The following is a 20,204-nucleotide window of genomic DNA, read 5'->3' as shown; positions in this document are numbered from 1 at the left end:
AGACCCCTGCACTGTCCGATGTCAGTGCATGTTTAAAAACCCCAGGTGGTCGACATTATCCGAAGCCCTCCACTAAAGGCGTCCCCCATAGCCCCAGTCGCTTTGGGACGTTGGGGCTTTTACCTTTTGCCGTTTCATTGGTGCTCTCAGAAAATGTAAAAATAACATAAAAGAAAGAGGGAGGCCGGACCACCAACGCTTTGCCAGGCTGAACGCCAATTCAGGATAAATAAAAAGGAGCTAAATACCCCGAAGAAAAAAATTTAAAGAGAAAAATATAGCGGTAAAAAATAAAACTAAAAAGAACAGGAAACCAAAGGCACAGCATAATCACAGCCGCGTACAGACAAAGCAGAATGCTGGCCGTAACAAAGAGAAAAAAAATGGTGTGGTTGAGCTCTGGTTAAACCTGCTTGGTTGCGAAAGCTTAGCTGGCTTAGCTGCTTCTGATTCTCGTCGTGTTCGCAAACGTTCTCCTCATTGTTCCTCTGTTTTCTGGGCACGTTGTTACCGTTTAGCTTCATTCCGTTCAGCTTGCCTAATCCCAGCTTCTGATTAAGGTGGCAGCTTGGGCTTGTTGGTAACACATGTCAACAAAAATAGCGAAGGAACAGAACAAGGACAAGCAAGGACACACACGAGCGCTAACTTCCAACAGTTTATTGTGAACTTGCTTGCTAACTTCCAACAGTTTATTTACCGCCCTGCGGTTCACAATAAACTGTTGGAAGTTAGCGCTCATGTGTGTCCTTGCTTCTCCTTGTTCTGTTCCTGCATGCGCTATTTTTGTTGACCAGCTTCTGAACTCGATACAGCTCGGTTAGCTGCTTCGGCTTCTCGTCGTTTCCGCAGTCGTTCTTCTCATGGTTCTTCCGCTTCTTGGGCACGTTGTAACCTCTTTCTTGCATTCTTCCTAGCTTGCTTGGCTGTCGCCTTAGAGTTAAACTGTTCAGAAGCAGTAGAGCAACTAGATTCAGATACAGACTCTTCGTCCGTGACTTCCATGGCGAGACTCCTCGAGGAGCGCGGCACGACCGGCTCCTCCTGGCTGCCGTGGAGAGAGCAAGCTAACGTCACGCGTCGCCATAGCAACGGCGAGGCTGACGTCACACCTTCTGTTAGGCGCGGCGGCGGCTCCTCGAGGAGCAGGGGGGTCCACGGACCACGCGACGAGCGTTTAGACCTGGCGTATAGTATTGCTTTCGCAATAAAAAAACATAAACCAAGCCAAACCGAATCACTCAGAATGACGTGTTGCAATTATGTCCTGCGAGGCGTCGTAGCATGCTGGCCAATCAGTGTGGCGCAGTTTTACGCCGACGCCGCAAAACCGGGCACCGTTCCCTGCATAGCTATCGCTGTGAAATCGCAGGATGCCTGAATACACCCCAATGCGGTACAAAGCGTTGCTGCTAAACATAACAACAAGGGCAAGGGAGACTGCGTAAGCAAATCGCGGCCACGTGCACTTGACATACATTCTCCTACCTAGCCATAAAAAAACACGGCGCGCCGGAGAAAGGATTAGTTAGGCGGATACCGAAAGGCCGGTCCATTTGGAGAAAAGCGAAAGCAACGTATAGTAATAGCCTTGGGCATGGCTATCAGCGTGCGTTTCGACGGCTCCGCGACAACGACCTTAAGACAACCCCACTCTCTCGCAAAGCCGAGACACGCCCACGAAGTGGTAATGCTACAGTAGCGCTATGATGACCTTGCAGTTCTCTCCATTTCTAGCCGTCTTCCGAGGGACGCTGCTGTTGTGAAGTACTTTGCGCCTTTTACTTTGTTTCGCTTTCCGGTGTATTTGCCTCCGCATGCGTGTTTATGCGCACTATACGCGCAATGCGGCGGCGAATGGGGGAAAATAAAAACGGCGCCGACGCGAACGCCCGCAGCCAGAAAGGAAAAGAACGCTCGCGCGATCGCCATGTGGAGGTGCCTGTTGATATCGGCCTGCGCGTTTCTCGCCGCCGAGGCGCAGTTCGACGTGAGAGACCCTGAGTTGGGAGAATTTCAAGATGACGGAAAAGTAAGTTGATGTGGTTTGCTAGAATGCGCTGTTCTCGGGTGGTGACATGCGGCACTCTTTTGCTAATATTTATCCTGAATCCTACGTTTTTATCCTAAATAATCGTAAATATCTATCCTTAATACGCATATTGATTCGCACTCCTTCTATCAGACAGGTATATCGCCCGAAAGCGAATACGAACGCCGAGCGTCAGCGGACTGGATTGTATACAGTCTTTGTCAAAAGTAGCCAGGCTGCGTGGTTTGCTTCTAGCTTGTATAATGGAGCCCTTGTGGCTTTCCTAAAGATCAAAAAGTGTTGGAAGGTAAGAAGACCCCCAGTCCTTACCTTTAACGACCATTTCAGCTTCAGGGAAGCTGTAACGATTCCACTGTACGAGCTAGAAGCAAACCATGGAGCCTGGTTACTTTTGACAAAGACTGTACGTCACACAAAAGCACGATCTTGTTTCACTGTCCTTTCCTAAAACAATCAGTTGAAGGCTGACGGTGGTTTTAGCGAGCGTTCCCTTTCTTGACACTGCTAGCAGAAATTCACGCATCTCGCCTTTGCACTTAGAACAGCCGAGATCGTTTGCGCTCTTCGCATTTGTACCAGCTGGTTGAACCCACTTATTAAAGTAAATTCAAGCACGATAAAAGCATTCCTTGCTGTTTCTTAACTACGAAGAAAAAAATATGGGTGCCGTGGTTAAAAAAAAAACGCATATATCGGCACCATGTCAGTACATGCTTATACATTTTAAGCGTAGTAAAAGTAATAAACAGTTAACTACAAGGAAGTAGTTCTCTTTTATGTACAGCGAGAAGCTGTCATACAGCTGTGCCGCCGAATAGAAAATCGTAGTCTGCCGCTCCTTGTAGGAGCGATAACGCTCATCCGTCAACAAAAGTAGGTCTCCAGACCCCGCCATTCCTTTCCAATCCGCCGTGGTGGCCCAGTGGTTATGGCGCTCGGCTGCTGACCCGAAAGACGTGGGCTCGATCCCGGCCACGGCAGTCGAATTTCGATGGTGGCTAACTTCTAGAGGCCCGTGTACTGTGCGATGCAGTCGAAATTTCCGGAGCCCTTCACTACTGCGTCCCTCATAGCCTGAGTTGCTTTGGGACGTTAAATACCAATAAACCTTTCGAACTTCATTTTCGACTTCAAAAGGCAAAGCTGTTAACGACCTTTGCTGTTTACAATGGTGTTTAAAAACCAAATCAGGTTACAAAGAACAAAGGTTTTTATGGTTTATGGGGGTTTAACGTCCCAAAGCGACTCAGGCTATGAGAGACGCCGTAGTGGAGGGCTCCGGAAATTTCGACCAACTGGGATTGTCTAACGCGCACTGACATCGCATAGTACACGGGCCTCTAGAATTTCGCCTCCATCGAAATTCGACCGCCGCGGCCGGGATCGAACCCGCGTCTTTCGGGTCAGCAGCCGAGTGCCATAACCACTGAGCCACCGCGGCGGCTATAAAGAACAAATGGTGACAAAAAAAATTGGCAGTGGCTTAGCTGACGTCACGTGGCTATGAACCGGCGGCAGCAGTGGCAGCGGCGAGCGCGCTCGACGAGGCGCGCCAGCTGTGCCCAGTGACGTCACTAGCTCCTCGCGCATGCGTAGTATGGTCGACGGAGGAAGCATGCGAAACGGCGAGACTGTGGCCAATGTAGATCACGCTACAAAAAAATACAGATTGAAAACTGCCTGCAACAGTTAATGCAAAGTACACACAAACCGTAACACCGTTGCCGGAAGATTGGTCTGACATCTTCCACACACTGCCGCGTACGGTAAGCAGTTCCCTTTCGCTAGCGAACGCGTTCCAGCAGCGCTTTTAGAGGCGTTGCCGCCAATCCTGGACACCCACTGTTTTTCCGTGCAGTGCTTCCCGCTCAAGCATTCGTGGTACGTGGCGTACCGGTCGTACGAAGCGGACCCGTTCTTCGGCGTGACGGCCAATTGCGTCCGGTTCCACAGCACGGAGGCCCCGTACGTCAACAACGCCACCAGCGTCAGGGTGGAGTTCGGCGACCACGACAAGAAGTGAGCATCGGCGCCGTCACTAAAGGCGCTTGCATTTCTCACGCTTCATCCTTGCTGAAACGCTTCTCTGCATCTGCACACCCGTGAGACAAAAATGACCGATTCCTCATTACCATAACTGCAGTAGCGGTCGATAACTGAAGAATCTGTCACTGTTGAGCAAACAGGGCTATGGAAATGAGACGTTCGCTATGACACACATATGACGGGAGTCGGCAGTCTTCGACAGTCTAGATGCCATAGTAGCACGAGGGGGTTTTCGAACAGCTGCTTCCCTCACCTTTCTATCGCGTTCCACTCGGCCATGCGCTTGGAACTTGCGATATGACTGGACGTTCTACGTCCGCGCCGCTATTGACGAGGATGGCCCACGCAACACAAATACACTGGAAAGTTGAAGGTTGAACAGCCAGCGCCATAGGTCACTTGGTTTGGTTTACTGGTTTTGGTTTGGTTCGGTCTTGGTTGGTTTACGTCCCTAAGCGACTCAAAATTTCGACCACCTGAGGTTCTTTAACGTGCACTGACATCGCACAGTATACGGGCGTCTAGAATTTCGCCTCCATAGAAATTCGACCGCCGCGGCCGGGATCGAACCAGCGTATTTCGGGTCAGCGGCCGAGCGCCATAACCACTGAGCCACCGCGACGAAAGTCGTGGGTTCGGATCCAACTGGCGGCATGCGGCTGTCTTTCCTTCTGCTTTCAAATCACTTATCTCTCAGGTAAAAAAATCATTACACTACTAGTTTCCCTTTGATCAACGCCACAAACTGCAAACGTAAAGCATTCCCCTAAGCTTTCCTTGATTTCTATTACTGTTGGCGTCCGTCATATGTCAATATACGTTTTTATTACAGAAATGCACTTTGGGGCTTGAACGCCAGAATTTCGCGAGAAGAAAGGGGCTTCTATGGCCAGTCTATGGGAATGCATTTCTGCCCCAGTTGCATGCAGCTTTCGCGCGTGTGTGTGTGTGTGTGTGTGTGTGTGTGTGTGTGTGTGTGTGTGTGTGTGTGTGTGTGTGTGTGTGTGTGTGTGTGTGTGTGTGTGTGTGTGTGTGTGTGTGTGTGTGTGTGTGTGTGTGTGTGTGTGTGTGTGTGTGTGTGTGTGTGTGTGTGTGTGTGTGTGTGTGTGTGTGTGTGTGTGTGTGTGTGTGTGTGTGTGTGTGTGTGTGTGTGTGTGTGTGTGTGTGTGTGTGTGTGTGTGTGTGTGTGTGTGTGTGTGTGTGTGTGTGTGTGTGTGTGTGTGTGTGTGTGTGTGTGTGTGTGTGTGTGTGTGTGTGTGTGTGTGTGTGTGTGTGTGTGTGTGTGTGTGTGTGTGTGTGTGTGTGTGTGTGTGTGTGTGTGTGTGTGTGTGTGTGTGTGTGTGTGTGTGTGTGTGTGTGTGTGTGTGTGTGTGTGTGTGTGTGTGTGTGTGTGTGTGTGTGTGTGTGTGTGTGTGTGTGTGTGTGTGTGTGTGTGTGTGTGTGTGTGTGTGTGTGTGTGTGTGTGTGTGTGTGTGTGTGTGTGTGTGTGTGTGTGTGTGTGTGTGTGTGTGTGTGTGTGTGTGTGTGTGTGTGTGTGTGTGTGTGTGTGTGTGTGTGTGTGTGTGTGTGTGTGTGTGTGTGTGTGTGTGTGTGTGTGTGTGTGTGTGTGTGTGTGTGTGTGTGTGTGTGTGTGTGTGTGTGTGTGTGTGTGTGTGTGTGTGTGTGTGTGTGTGTGTGTGTGTGTGTGTGTGTGTGTGTGTGTGTGTGTGTGTGTGTGTGTGTGTGTGTGTGTGTGTGTGTGTGTGTGTGTGTGTGTGTGTGTGTGTGTGTGTGTGTGTGTGTGTGTGTGTGTGTGTGTGTGTGTGTGTGTGTGTGTGTGTGTGTGTGTGTGTGTGTGTGTGTGTGTGTGTGTGTGTGTGTGTGTGTGTGTGTGTGTGTGTGTGTGTGTGTGTGTGTGTGTGTGTGTGTGTGTGTGTGTGTGTGTGTGTGTGTGTGTGTGTGTGTGTGTGTGTGTGTGCTTAATTTGGCTCCAAAGAAGCACCAGAAGCTACAAAGGTCAATGGCAGCTCTGTAATTTGAGAGGGAAAATGATGTTCAAATAGGGAGAGAGCCTGTTTTGCTCACGGGCGTACGAGGCCGCGCATCCCCTCCCACACCGTTTACGCGTGTCTCGCGAGAGAACAAAGTATCTTCGGCGTATACCATTACAATGCATTCCGCGCAGAAGGAAAACACCGAAACACCGAAGGCCTCGGCACTCGTCGTCTTTTTTCCTTCTTCCGGTCTGCCTGATTCTCTCAATCGCTCTTTTCCTCTTCGTGCAAGCACGCTGATTACTAGCCGCGAGTTCATCGTAAAGAGATTAGAGAGAGCGAAGCTTTGCGTAGAGGTACGAATAGCATATGCGCAATGGAGTGATCGCGTGTAGTGCACGAGCGACATGTTTACATTAGCATTCTTCCCCCCTACCATATATTCTATCTTTATTTTTTTTCTTCCTTTCTTCCTCAGGGACATCTACGTTAGGCTTGTCTCCTTTCAAGGTTACAAGCATCAAAACGCCCTCCGAGTATCACCGACAGAAGGTAAGTGTGGACTGCCGCACTCTGATATTCTGTTGCAGCATTACAGCAAGACAAACTACGTGTAGTGGTGCATTGCTGAATAGTCTTGACCAGAAACTAAAACTGTAATAAATCACGCATTTCGTGGCGGACATCTTTTAATACAATATTAGCGAAACAGTTTTTTTTTTCTTTTAGTAGGTGCTTCCGGGCTTTTGCAAAGAATGGAGGGCGTATAGTAAACGTGGCGAGACAGCCGACGAACGCGCAAAAAAATTATACAATTGACCAAAATTTCGTAACTCTATATTAGCTCTATAAATATTTTTCGGACGGACAGACGACAGACAGACGCAGGCACTCAAAAATAAGGAGTTACAAGCGGACTTCAAAGCAGCCGTCCTGTCAGAAAAGTCAGTGCGTAAGTTTTTCTTTCTTTTCTCCAATTACAAAGCTGACTAAATAGTCTTCAACATCAAGGTCACTAATCACTAAGCATATGTGTGCGCCAACTGGCTTGTAGATCAAATATTATAACTGGAGCACGCCTGCTGCTGCTTAAAACGATTCCGTACAGTATTTGTGAACGTATTCTCTCTGCTCCGAAAAGGATTTAAACGGAGGACAACAAGGAGGACAACTATCACAGTTGACTATAAGCTTTTCCACTAGTTAGCGCGCGTCGCGACGCTGCTGTAGATTTGGCTGCGCAAAATAAACACTGTGGGCTGCGAGGAACGCGGAACTAGACGGCTCCGGATTAATTTGCGACCACCAGAGTTTCTTGAACGTGCGTTCACGGGGGAGACGCGTGACTCATCAAGCCACTATTCTAATGCACTGATATTTACAATGATATACTAAGCATTTCAGCTTGAGAACGTGACGCCGCTTTTAATTCAAATTATCAAACTCCTCCAGCTGGGGAATTGGAGATCGACCTGCCAATCGACTACGTGGACTGCAACACCTGCAAGATCCTGAGGCATCCTTACGTCAGCAGTGAGTTTCGTACAGCCTGCTTCCCATTTCGAACATTGTCGCTTCTTTAATCCACTTTGTTTGCGCATGCCAAGTTTTAGTACATGAACGCGCAGAACACTTAGTAAATTAACACGGCCGCCGTTTAGTACACGAAAAGACATGAAAGATTGGTTTATTAGGGTTTAACGTCCCAAAGCAACTCAGGCTATGTGGGACGTCGTAGTGAAGGGCTCCGGAAATTTCGACCGCCTGGGGTTCTTTAACGTGCACTGACATCGCACAGTACACGGGCCTCTCGAATTTCGCCTTCATCGAAATTCGGCCGCCGCGCCCGGGATCGAAACCGCGTCTTTCGGGTCAGCAACCGAGCGCCGTAACCACTCAGCCACCGCGGCGGGAAAAGAGATAAAAGACTCCCTCACAATCAAAGCAGTGTCTGTTTCAATTTTTATAGATTTTTTTTTTTTTTACCTGCTGCTCTTTTCCTCATCAGCACAAAACCAAAAAGCATACAGTCGTGCTCAGTTCAACTCAAAAGAAAACATTCGACAGAAGTCTGTCTGGTTGGGAAATTTAATGTTAGGAGAAGGTAAGTGACGCCAACCAAGTAAAATACAGGAAAAACACGACGTTTCGGGACCGGCTCGGCCCCTTCTTCACGGTGTGACTACGGGCGAGCGCAGCTTGGCTTTTTAAGCCCCTGTGTGGAGGACCTGCGGGTCAATGGCCGCAGCCCATGGACGTAGGATGAGGGGAGAGTCCCCAGGGAACGATTAACATTCTCTCGTGTTTGCTGTATGTGCCACGACTCGAGTAGAAGCCTCCTGCGTGGGTTAGCTTCCGTTTCCAATACAATGGTGCTGTCGAAGTCAATTGGGTGGTCACACCCTTCACAGTGTTCGGCCACGGCGCTGCGTTGACGATTCATGTGACGGACGTCCGCTTTGTGTTGGTTCATCCTTTCCGCGAAGTTCTTCGTTTCCCCTATGTACGACGCCGGGCAGACGGAACACGGAATTTTGTACACGACGCCCTGGGCCTTTTCTCTGGGCTGCCGGTTTTTTGGGCGGGACATGTGGCGTCCGCCACATGTCCCGCCCAAAAACCGTCCGCCACATGTCGCATTAAATTGTTGGTACACATTCAAGGTGCATATATGATCGTCAACCCAGAGCAAAAACCCAGTTTGTCACTGTAGATTCAAACGTACTGTAGATCTTGGTGTATTTTAGTATGTACCGGCAAAAAAAAAATGCAGCAGTATCATGCATAAAGTTCTTTCTGAATGCTTTCTCGAAGCTCACCGCTACTGGCCTCTATGTATTTAGGTTGGTTGGTTTATGGGGTTTAACGTCCCAAAGCGACTAAGGCTATGAGAGACGCCGTAGTGGAGGGCTCCGGAAATTTCGACCACCTGGGGTTCTTTAACCTGCACTGACGTCGCACAGCACACCGGCCTCTAGAATTTCTCCTCCAAAGAAATTCAACCGCCGCGGCCGGGATCGCACCCGCGTCTTTCGGGTCAGCAGCCGAGCACCATAACCACTGAGCCACCGCGGAGGCTATGTATTTAAAAAGGAATGGAAATATCTTCTGTCATGCATGTATCAATGCAAAAACATGATATGGCTCATGAGTCAGAAAACCCGGCGTTGGCCAACCGTCCACGAGAAACGGAGCAAAATAACCACGTGACTTCATGACGTCATCGGCAATGCCTACATCATTGCGAAAAAAAGAAAATAAAATTCTTTGCGATGTGGGTTTCAAATCCAGGCCGGCGCGAACTTCGCCGGTCACTTCATTAGATTGATTGTAAAACATTTTGTTCGCCGTGAATAACTTGGTAGAGTACATAGCCTTCGACGACTTTGTCAGCCCACACCACCGCCAAAACTTGCGTTCTGAGGTCAGAGCTAGCCAGCATGGTATCCCACCGCTAGCCAGTAGAAGGAGCGGCAACTAGAGCACCCGGAGGTGACTATTTTACAATCCCACAGGATGCGACGATCGTAGTTGGCTTGTTGGCCACAGTGTTTACAATTTGGGTTGTATATATCCGGATAAATGTGCGCGAGGAGTGATGGGGTGCGTATCGATCTCGTCAGTAGACGGCGCCACGTAACCTCTTGTTCTTTAGTCGGGCTTTTGTCCGGGGGGGGGGGGGGGGGGGGGGAGTTTTTCTCTCTAGTTTAAAATGATTGGTGAGATCATGATATGTGATCATGGAGTCCTTCGTGAAATTCAGGGAGCCAGACTCATCCACTGCCCGGTCGACGGAACCTCTGGCTTTATTGTGGGCTGCCATGTTCCCCGGATTCCCCGAATGGGCTGGGACCCATATCAGTTCAGAATAATTTGGTGAGAATTTGGTAGCGTTAACGATTCTAAGGGAGGTGCTTGTAATTCGCTCTTTTGCGAAATTATTGATAGCCTTTTTGTAGTCACTGAGAATGATGCTCTCTTGGGTAAGCGCTATGGTGAGGGCTATAGCTACCTCTTCTGCCGTTTCAGAGGATTTCGTTTTGATTGTTGCCGAGACGATGTGGTCGCCAACCTCGTTCACATGTCACATTTGCGAAGACATTCATATGTTTGTATTTTGCCGCGTCTACATAAAGTGTTCCAGCGCACTGTCCGTGTTTATTATGTAAGGCTTTGCTCGTGCTTATCTTCTACCCTCATGCTTTATGGGATGCACGTTTTTGGGGAGTGGTTTGATTAGTAGGGTCGTCCTATACTTCATTAGAGCGCAACGCCATTATCGCAGGACAAAACCGCCAACGCTAAACTGTCAGTCCCTCGCGCCAGGTTTGGGTATCTTCGTCTTCATCGACTTCCATTCGGGTGGCACGAACAGATCAGCTTTCGCATTCACAGCAAGTAGTCCTTATAAGTGCCCTCCGTATTTTTTAAGAGGTTGCGCTGCAGAATAAATATTTTGAGGAAAATTACAAATAACCGAACAGTAAAGCCTAAGAAAAGTGACCTCCATCTTAAAAGACCCCAGGGCCCATTTTGCTGCAAAAATCGGTGTCTAGCCTGGGAGCACATCACAGAAAATGCATGATTTGCGATCAGAATTTTGCACGCAGTAGAGGCCCGTTTTCTTGAACGCAGCAAAACAAAAAAATGCGCATTATTATCATCAGCCTCACTACGTCCACTGCAGGGCAATGGCCTCTCCCACATCTCTCTAAATTAATCCAGTCCTGAGCCAGCTGCGGCCTCCTTATACCCGCAGCTTTAAATTCACTTGCACGTTACCTTCATGCATTCTTCATGCAGTGAACTTCGTCAGCCCATTTGACGGACTATGCACTCCATCACTCCATAGGTTACATCAATACTCGCCATTGCATCCTTAGTACCCATTTCATGGCCGCATTTTATCTTCTTTTTTTTACCTCTTCCGCTCTGCTCTCCTTCTGTCTTTATCTCCCAAATTCCAGAGTAGCATGCCAGAGTAGCATGCCAGAGTAGCATGCCAGCGATTTTTTAACGCCGGCTAAATTCTCTGCTCTTCATTAAAGAGTCTCTCTCTCTCTCTCAGACTTCTTAACCTCATCCACCCACCTAACTTTCTGCCGCCCCCCGCAACGCTTGCCTTCTCTTGGAATCCACTCCGTTACCCTTATCTTGCCTTCGCATTACATGCCCTGCCCAAGCCCATTTCTTCCTCTTGATTTCGACTAGGATGTCATTAACCCGCGTTTGTTCCCTCACCCACTCCGCCCGCTTCCGATCTCTTAACGTTATACCTATAGCTTTTTCTCCCCATAGCTCGCTGCGATCGTTCAAAATAAGAATTTCAGAATTCCTGACAAACGAACGATGAGCACGAAACGGAAGCCCATTGTTCATGCAAGTCACTTGACCAGGGGGACACAAAGTAAGACGAAAATTGTCATCGTCCGTTTCTAATTAAATAAAATCAGTAGATAAGCTTTGAAGCCAGCGCATCTGGCGTGCATGTTTACGTGGGAAACTCAGAGACGGTGGCATTTCTAGGCTATTTTTCCCGGCGGTATTCTAGTGTCACGGCCGTTGTTCTAAGAAATGTGTGATCAGTCAGGGTAATTACACACACAAGGCAATGACGATCGGCGAGAAGCTCCTCTCTGGTGTGAAGCGGCTGTTGAGCATGGTGTTTCATCGCTTTTTAGTAGCCGGAAAGGAAAGAAAAGCAGTTATCAACTTCAGGTGTGACGAAACTGCTCTTTCGGGCGGCTTGACTACACAGCTGCGTCACATCAAGGAGGCGTTTTGCGCCGATTGTCATTGCCTCGCATGCCTATTACGTTTACTGAATTGACAATCTGGAAGCAGCATCTCGGAAGACGGGCATGCCACTAGAATACTACTACCAATTGTCTAGGATTACGACTGCCTCTAGCACTCTAATGCAAATACGCACACAAATTGATGTGGGGGATTCCCCTAAAAAAAAAACATTAGGACAAATTGATGTGACTAAAATTTTATAATTTGATTTCGGTCCTGAGGTTTAACAATTGGCATTAGGTTGACAAGGAGGTTGGAATTTTTAAAATATATTGAAAGCCTAATTTTGAACACCCGGCCAAAGTTTGCAGTGAAGCTCCGCCCATACTCAGAGCCGGCGCACAGAATACCTCGACAAAAAAGTAGACTATTGTTGAAACTTCTCTTGCCACCTAAACAAGAAGCTAATCACAAGTAAAAATTATAGGTTGGTTGGTTTATGGGGTTTAACGTCCCAAAGCGACTAAGGCTATGAGAGACGCCGTAGTGGAGGGCTCCGGAAATTTCGACCACCTGGGGTTCGTTAACGTGCACTGACATCGCACAGTACACGGGCCTCTAGAATTTCTCCTCCAAAGAAATTCAACCGCCGCGGCCGGGATCGAACCCGCGTCTTTCGGGCCAGCAGCCGAGCACCATAGCCACTGAGCCACCGCGGCCAAAAATTATAGGGTCTAGAATTTTGATACCTGGCTTGTTTAATAAAGTAAAACATTAAAAAGCTGACTTCGTTTGCTTTTGTGACTGGCTAACGGGGTAATACTCTATGCCGCGGACCGTGGCCGAGTGTTAACGACTACTGTATTTTTTGTTGTATCCTGCTATAAGTGACAAAAAAAAAATGGCGGGGGAGGGGGCATCGTAGCGACCAAATTGTCATCGTTGCCTTTTACCTCTCGTTGCATTCAACGCAGGGTCAGCGTGCAGTCTGATGGTCCCCGAGCAACACGTCGCCAATCCACACAGCGCCTGCCACTTCATCTACCGGATGCTGTGCGGACCCAATAAGGTGCAGATCTACGACGAGAGCTGCAAGAAGCACCACTGATCGCCTTCACATCCTCCGCATATCTTCATAAAAAAAAAGGAACATATCACTAGGATGCATAGCCAGTGCACTCATATTTTCAGGTACGCAGTACGAATGAGGGAACGCTATAACGCAAGATGCGAAAAAAAAATTGGCAGTGGCTTAGCTCGGCTATGCCAGGATTTACTTAGCGAAAGCGGGCGCAACGACGAGGCAAGCGGTGTGACGTCATGCCAGATGGCGCGGCGAGCGCGTGGCGGTTGCTAGGCAACGGCTCAAGGTCGGTCTCTGTGCCTACTCGGAGCACCGCCACAGCGAAATCACATGTTCGTGGCCAATGTAGCTTTCGCTACAAAAATTGGCAGTGGCTTAGCTCTGCTATGCCAGGATATACGTAGCGTGAGGTGAGGGCGACGTGTCCACATCTCGGTAGACACCTGAACCAGAGGGAAGGCGCCAGGCGTGCGCTGCATGCGCTGGCATTGCCAACGTTGTGCCAGAAATGCGGCGCTGAAGCCACTGGACGTAGGCGTTGGTTGTGCTCATTGGAAAGGAAGTACGCATAATGGCTCCCTGGGTCAGCGGACGCCTGAATCGTGCTTATAGGTACCTACGTGCGGCGATGAGAGAGAGCTGTGGGCAGCAGGCATTGTCAAGGTTGTGCCAGAAACACGGCGCTGCAGCCATAGGCCGTCGGCGTTGTCAATGTTTTACACTCCGATCATTTTAAGAAAAAGGAAAACGAGCGCGCGGCGAGGCACGCCAGCTGTGCGTAGTGACGGCACTTGCTCCTCGCGCATGCGCAGTATGGTCGTGCAAGACAGAACGCGAGACTGCGGGCAATGCAGCTCACGCTACAAAAATATTAATGACGTCATTGCATCCCGTCATTGAGTCGCTTATTCGGTTAACAATGCATGCAAGTAATTCAGCAGCGGAAGCTCTTTTCCCTGCCGCAGGAAAATTGCGAGAAAAAAAAAGTAAATAATAGCCAACAGCTTACCACGTCCCGTAAAAAAAAAAAAAAACTCGGAGCGAAAGGGTTGGTTTGGTTAGTTTTTGAGATGCCCCAGTAATGAAAATGAAAAAGCCGTCGCGGTGGCTCAGTGGTTACGGCGCTCGGCAGCTGACCCGAAAGATGCGGGTTCGATCCCGGCCGCGGCGATTGAATTTCGAAGGAGGCGAAATTCTAGAGGCCCGTGTATACTGTGCAATGTCAGTGCACGTTAAAGAACCCCAGGTGGTAGAAATTTCCGGAGCCCTTCACTACGCCCTCTCTCATAGCCCCGAGTCGCTTTGGGACGTTAAACCCCCATAAACGAAACGGATGAAAATGAAAATTGGATTTGAGGAAAGGATAGAAGCATTAACTGTCCAACATATCTCGGTGAACACCCGACCCGCGCCGTAGGGGATGGGATATAGAGGAGGGAGTGAAAGAAGAAAGGAAGAGGTGCCGTAGTGGAGGTCTCCGGTATGAGGATCTTTCCCCCGCCGTGGGTATGTGCCATTCAGCCCGAGGACATCATCATCATCATCATCATGAGGATCTTTAGTGCCCTGGCATCGCCTCCGCTGCCGGGTAAGAAACCGCTAGCTCCGGGTCGGTCGCCGAGCGCCCCAAACCACTGAGCCACCGCGGCCGGTCGAACGGCTTTCAACGGTGCCCTTTTTTACCCCTTAGAGGCGAGCTGAATTGCCTCCGTTATAGCGAGAGCACAAGACTTCAGAAATCAAGTACTCATGCCAGTCAGCGCCTCCTCTATACTTTCTGTGCCTGGGCGAACGCTCTCCTCAGGCCGTCGGGCGCTGGCTCCGCCGCCGCTCGCGGCTGCCGCAAGGAGGCGCTGTGTGAGTAGAATACGTCGCGCGCGGCGGGTGCCTCTATGCCCGCGCTCATCGTGGATACGAGAAGCTCGGCTACTGCTGATCGGCCGCGCGGAGTACGATTCCTGTTTCTTTTTCAAGGATCAGGCTGCGCGCACTTCTGCCGTGTCATTTTCAGCTGCATGGCCAACCATTACGTTCATGAAGAAGGTTTATTGGTGGTTCGTGGTTCACGATATCTGCAACACGACGCAGCACATACACGAACATTTTCCGGATGCTCGCCAATTCGACGACAGTGCTGATCCGCTGCTTGAATGGCTTGAAGTCACTTTCCCTATGTATTTAGAAGGGCTAAAAAAAAAGATCTGGGCATACCCGTGAATTTCTCACAGACGAAACCTATCAGGCAATTCTGATCACTACCTATTCTACAGTGGCGTGTGTCAAATATCTGCAATAGGATCGTTGCTGAATTTTCGGGTGGGGACGAAAAAGAACTCATCAGTCAGCATGCTGACTGAAGAGTTCTTTTTCGTCCCCACACGAAAATTCAGCAGCGATCCTATTGAATCCTTGATTGGTAGTTTGCGAATGTCATCCGGGTGTAACGACATGTTGGATGTTGGGGCTGCATTGTCAGGTCTCGAAAAGCTACTGAAGACCGGGATCGCTGCGTCTAATTCAGTATCCAATATTGGCCACAAAGAATGTGCTTCGATGCCAAGACTCCTACCCGCTGACGTCCTTTCTTCTGCGCAACCAACTTCTACTTCAGCTCCAAAGCCTCCCCTGATGTCGACTGTGCAAGCAGCGCCAAAGCTGTCGAGACCAAGATTGGTGCTTCTGAGGCTTACTACCACAATGTTTCCACAGCACCTGCCGTCGCTTCAGATCTCGGCTACCGCTTATGTGGGCGGTTACATTGCACGAGTTGTTGGCGAGCATATGGACTGCGAGAACTGCCTTACTTTGTGTACGAAGCCGGTTAGCAACGAGCCACTCCTTCAGTAGAGCACGCTGTCCCAGCCCTTTGTGCTTCAAAGTTGCTGAAGTGCAAGAGCGATGGCATCAACGAGCTCATGAACCTTATATCGGTTCGTTTCCTGAGGCCGTTTCTCTGCAACTACGCATTCAATGTCAGTACGTGACAAGCATGACATAGTTAAACATTTCACAAAAAAGCCCCTTTCGCGAAAGTACGCGAGGCTCTGAGGATGGCGTATGTTTTACTGCCGTGTAGAAGTTAGCCTCCACAATAAATACTTTTTTTTTTCGAGTTTGAGTAAGTGTTGACTCACAACGCACTGATATTGAATATATGAACCTCTATATCTGCGCAGCGTTATGTGCAGGCATATGATGCAGCGTCTCACGTTACATAGCTGGTGGCACTGACAGCAGGGAGCATTCTTCGCGCGTACCATACACGCTCAAGTTGAGCGTCAACGATGCGATTCGAGACACCATGCAGTCTTGCAGGAAGTGTGCGGCAGATCAAATGATGAAACCAGTTGGCAAAGCTGCACATTTTCTGGCGCCAACTCTGGCCTCGGTGGCGACAATGGTAACTCAAAAACTTTACGAAGGAAACGCGGGATCATGTACCGCCTTGGAAGCAGACTAACGGCTTTACGTGCTACTTACATGAGTAAACAACAGCACGCGACGGAGCTCTTTCAGAGCCCAAGCTTTCAGTATTAGCTGCTGCCAAGCACTGCTTTCAAATAGAGACCCTCAGACAAGTGAACTTAAAGGTGACAGAACAATTATCCACGCAGTGGATTTAAGCAGGCGCGCGCTGTCATATCAGCGCAGCAGACGACGCGCGAGCGCATTGCACAGCAGTAGCCGCAAAATACACAACTAAAATGGTCCGATTACCCTTAGCGACAAGTGCTTCTGAGCTCCTTTTTAGAAAAAAGTTTTGATTGTACTTGAAACAACATGAATGCAGCCGTAAACTCAACGACAGAACAACTGCGAACGGTCTGCGTTTCAATGAGCGACGGAGCGACGGCGCGGCAGTGATCCTACTCCGGTGGCGGCGAAAGGCCGTACTAGCCCCGACGGCGGGCTCCCATTGTTCGCCTCTCGTTCTCCCAGGCACAGAAAGTATAGAGGAGGCGCTGTGCCAGTCCATGCAGCTTCCGCCTGCATGCTAACGGCGACATAGAGCTTAGTTTCACACTTCGGCCCTAATGAGGCAACTATTTGGAACCAATAGACGATTTGGCTCGTATTGTTGCGTTCGCGTCCGATTATTCGTGCTAATGTTTTCAATTGTCTAAAACATCGCCCAGCAGCCGCTTTACGTACTTGCATGGCGAACACTGCTTTCTTTGCACCGTAGTCTGCGCAGCACGAGCTGTCACATGCACGAACATAGTTGTATATATCGAAGGCTCATTCCCCACATACCCAACTCATCCCCCTCCTCATGGGAGGCCGCTCTGCGAGCTGCTCAACCAGCTGGACAAACATGGCTAATGGACAGAGCTCTCTGTGAAGACCAGCCCATGTACTCCCGACAAGTAGAGGCCATCCTTGAGGACCTTTTTTCTTTCCTTAAAATTAAGTTGTTCCTCCACCTCCTCCCTCACCTCCTGTCACAAAATAAACATTTCTTGTCCTCCCAAGCCACGCTTCCCAGGTCTTGCACGGAAAACATACAGTATAAGGCTTTTGTCGACACATTTGCTTTCGAGTGCTAAAGACAGAGAGAAAGAGAAAGGGCAGTGAGGTTAGAAGATGGTTTGGTTTATGGGGTTTAACGTCCGAAAGCGACTCAGCCTTTGAGAGACGCCGCAGTGAAGGGCTACGGAAATTTCGACCACCTGGGCTTCTTTAACGTGCACTGACAACGCACAGTACACGGGCCTCTAGAATTTCTCCTCCAAAGAAATTCAACCGCCGCGGCCGGGATCGAACCCACGTCTTTCGGGTCAGCAGCCGAGCACCATAACCACTGAGCCATCGCGGCGGCTGAGGTTAGAAGAGTGTTCCAAGTGGCTGCCCTATATACGTTGGGACTGCGCAAATGTGAAAGCGGAAAGAGAAGGATGTGTGCACTTCGAAGACAACCTGTCGTGCATACATGACGCCCTCGAGGGGACCTTCGGGAACCGGATCTGTGCCTGACGGGCGCCTATTGAGGATGCTGAGGGAATACTGGCAGTACAGATTCTGCATCCGTCATGTGGTGTCACAGCAAGACGTCATGCGGCAGTGATGACAAGCCCAGAAGCAGGCGCAGACTCCAAACGTTCAGGCTATATATATGATAGAACTCAAACGGGCTGTTTAAAGGGCGAACTTGTGAAATTCATAAAAAAAATAAAAGCAAGCAAGCTCTTAGCAATGGCCACAGACTGCGTTGTATAGTTGCTTCCTCGCAGAGCCTAGGCGCCGGTCTCAACACTCTACTGGAGCATCACCGCGGCCATTGCAGGGCCCTGTAAATGCCTATAAGTGCTTGACCTTCACCATGTTCAGCGCCTTGTAGCTTGCTTCAACCACATCGACGCAACGGGCACATGAGGGCGCAATTCATGTGGCGGCTGTTGATGAAGCTCCATTACCGCAGTAAGGCAAGCGCACGCAACCAAGAGCTCGAAAACGAAACTATACCGCGACAGTGTGTGCAGGGGCAGCGTTTTGCTAGGTTCAGTTGTGTGGGCTTTCTCTGGGGCTTTTATTTCTGTCGTATTTTTTGTACTCTCTGTTATAGCTTAAAAGGCAGAGTTTCTGGTTTCTAATAGACGATAATCCCGTAGAACTAAAGCTACCAGCGCGGAAACGGCTAGGACACCAAACGTGCTACAGGTTCGCACGTTCCTCTTTCGCCATAGCTTCTCTTCAACAGACAGCTGCTTCGACAGATGGAGGACCATCCCAGGACCTTCTGCATACAGCAAACAATTGCAACAGCCACAAAGTCTTGTTAACTTAGAAAGGCGTGTTGAGCCTGCAGGAAATAAAATAAAAAGCAGCAAGAAATGACCGATTCTTTTTTTTCATGCGCCAAAATTGGTTGGTTTGTTTATGGGGTTTAACGTCCCAAAGCGACTAAGGCTATGAGAGATGCCGTAGTGGAGGGCTCCGGAAATTTCGACCACCTGGGGTTCTTTAACGTGCACTGACATCGCACAGTACACGGGCCTGTAGAATTTTTCCTCCAAAGAAATTCAGCCACCGCGGCCGGGATCGAACCCGCGTCTTTCGGGCCAGCAGCCGAGCACCATAGCCACTCAGCCACCGCGGCGGCTCATGCGCCAAAATTGATATACGCTAGTGCTCAGTACAAAGTCAAAGGTGTGAACGTGTTCCGCAGGCGCTGAAACTGCCCTAACCGAAATGCTGGAGTCACTGCCCAAAGCAGTCATTTTGCCGCCGTATGGTGCAGGGGCGGAAGCACTGAAAACTGCGCCTAGGAATTCAAGCATACAATACAGTACGACTTAACTGCAAAACGAAATTTAATTACCAAGAACTGTTTTGAGCTCCAACAAAAACACACACGCACTCACACGCTTGTGCATACACACACACATCTTTGGCATGTAGCTGCAGAGTTAACACACTCTACAAAACAACTTTTTTTTTTTGCCTGGAATGCATTACCAGACTTGCAAGGATCACGCCACTGCATTCCAACCCAAGTAAGGCGATGCCCGGAAATTCCCAATCTTCTTTCCATCTGCAGTGTAGTTGAATTTCCGAAAACAGATACCACAGAAGAAAAAGGGGTCTTCAGTGACACGCTCATGCTCAAATGTCACCCACCTAAAAAGAAAACACAGAATTCTGTAAATGTTGCATACTGCAGGTGTCTCAAAGCCACAAGCTGTAGCTGGCCAAAGATGGCCTCGTGTAGCAATGCTAAAGTAAATCCAAGTTTTATTAAAATGTAGACTGGCACTTGACAGGTAAAATACACTTTCAAACCAATCAACACTGCGTTGCTGTGATTCCAACTTTTTCATGATCACTTCACAGCAAGAGCATAGCTTGCAATCCAGCTAGTCATCCAGTCTTGTATTCTTAATAGGTTCTATGACCTCTGCCAATGTGCACCTAAATTGCAAAATAAATATCAAGCAGCATTGTGCAACCCTACATCGTTTTCCTCGGGCATCATATCCTTTCTATAGTTACCTTGTATTACCATATTTATTTGCGTAATAAATGCATTTTTTTGTAAAAAAAAAGTTTCAATTGTGGAGGTGCTCCTTAGGCAGGGTAAAATTCATACTGCAGTCAATTTAAAATTATCTGCATTTCAATGACTCATGTACAGAGTGCATTTATTAGTAGGTATACTCATTATGAGAGTAAATGTGGTATCTTGTGTAAGATGCTTAGTGAAACCTGCAATGAGAACTCTTGAAACGCATTCTACCAGTTCCTCAAACAGGCCAACAAACAATGGCAAGTGGTAGTGTGCCTTTCACTAGGACGGGGCAGCAAAGCATGG

The 20,204-nt window shown here is 49.0% G+C and overlaps 2 protein-coding genes across 2 annotated transcripts in view; one reads left to right on the top strand and one right to left on the bottom strand.

The window, feature by feature from the left end:
- Positions 1-1,874: 1,874 nt before the first annotated feature.
- Positions 1,875-19,619, top strand: LOC149359893 (uncharacterized). Its single transcript, XM_089572025.1, has 5 exons — positions 1,875-2,032; positions 3,912-4,072; positions 6,551-6,624; positions 7,525-7,605; positions 12,786-19,619. The coding sequence occupies exons 1-5, from the start codon at positions 1,931-1,933 to the stop codon at positions 12,917-12,919; spliced, it is 552 nt and encodes a 183-aa protein (XP_089428151.1). The 5' UTR covers positions 1,875-1,930; the 3' UTR covers positions 12,920-19,619.
- Positions 19,189-20,204, bottom strand: part of LOC149359892 (snRNA-activating protein complex subunit 3-like) — a 17,613-nt gene continuing 16,597 nt past the window's right edge. The window contains exon 10 of the mRNA XM_089572024.1: positions 19,189-19,513. Coding sequence (XP_089428150.1) covers positions 19,366-19,513 — 148 coding nt within the window. The 3' untranslated portion in view covers positions 19,189-19,365. The remainder of the gene's footprint in view (positions 19,514-20,204) is intronic.

Source organism: Amblyomma mixtum, chromosome 2 (assembly GCF_055824585.1).
Source record: "Amblyomma mixtum isolate Tamu chromosome 2, ASM5582458v1, whole genome shotgun sequence".
Lineage (NCBI taxonomy): Eukaryota > Metazoa > Arthropoda > Arachnida > Ixodida > Ixodidae > Amblyomma > Amblyomma mixtum.
Note: the sequence above shows the minus strand (reverse complement) of the source record. Positions and strands in the feature narration are given on the sequence as shown.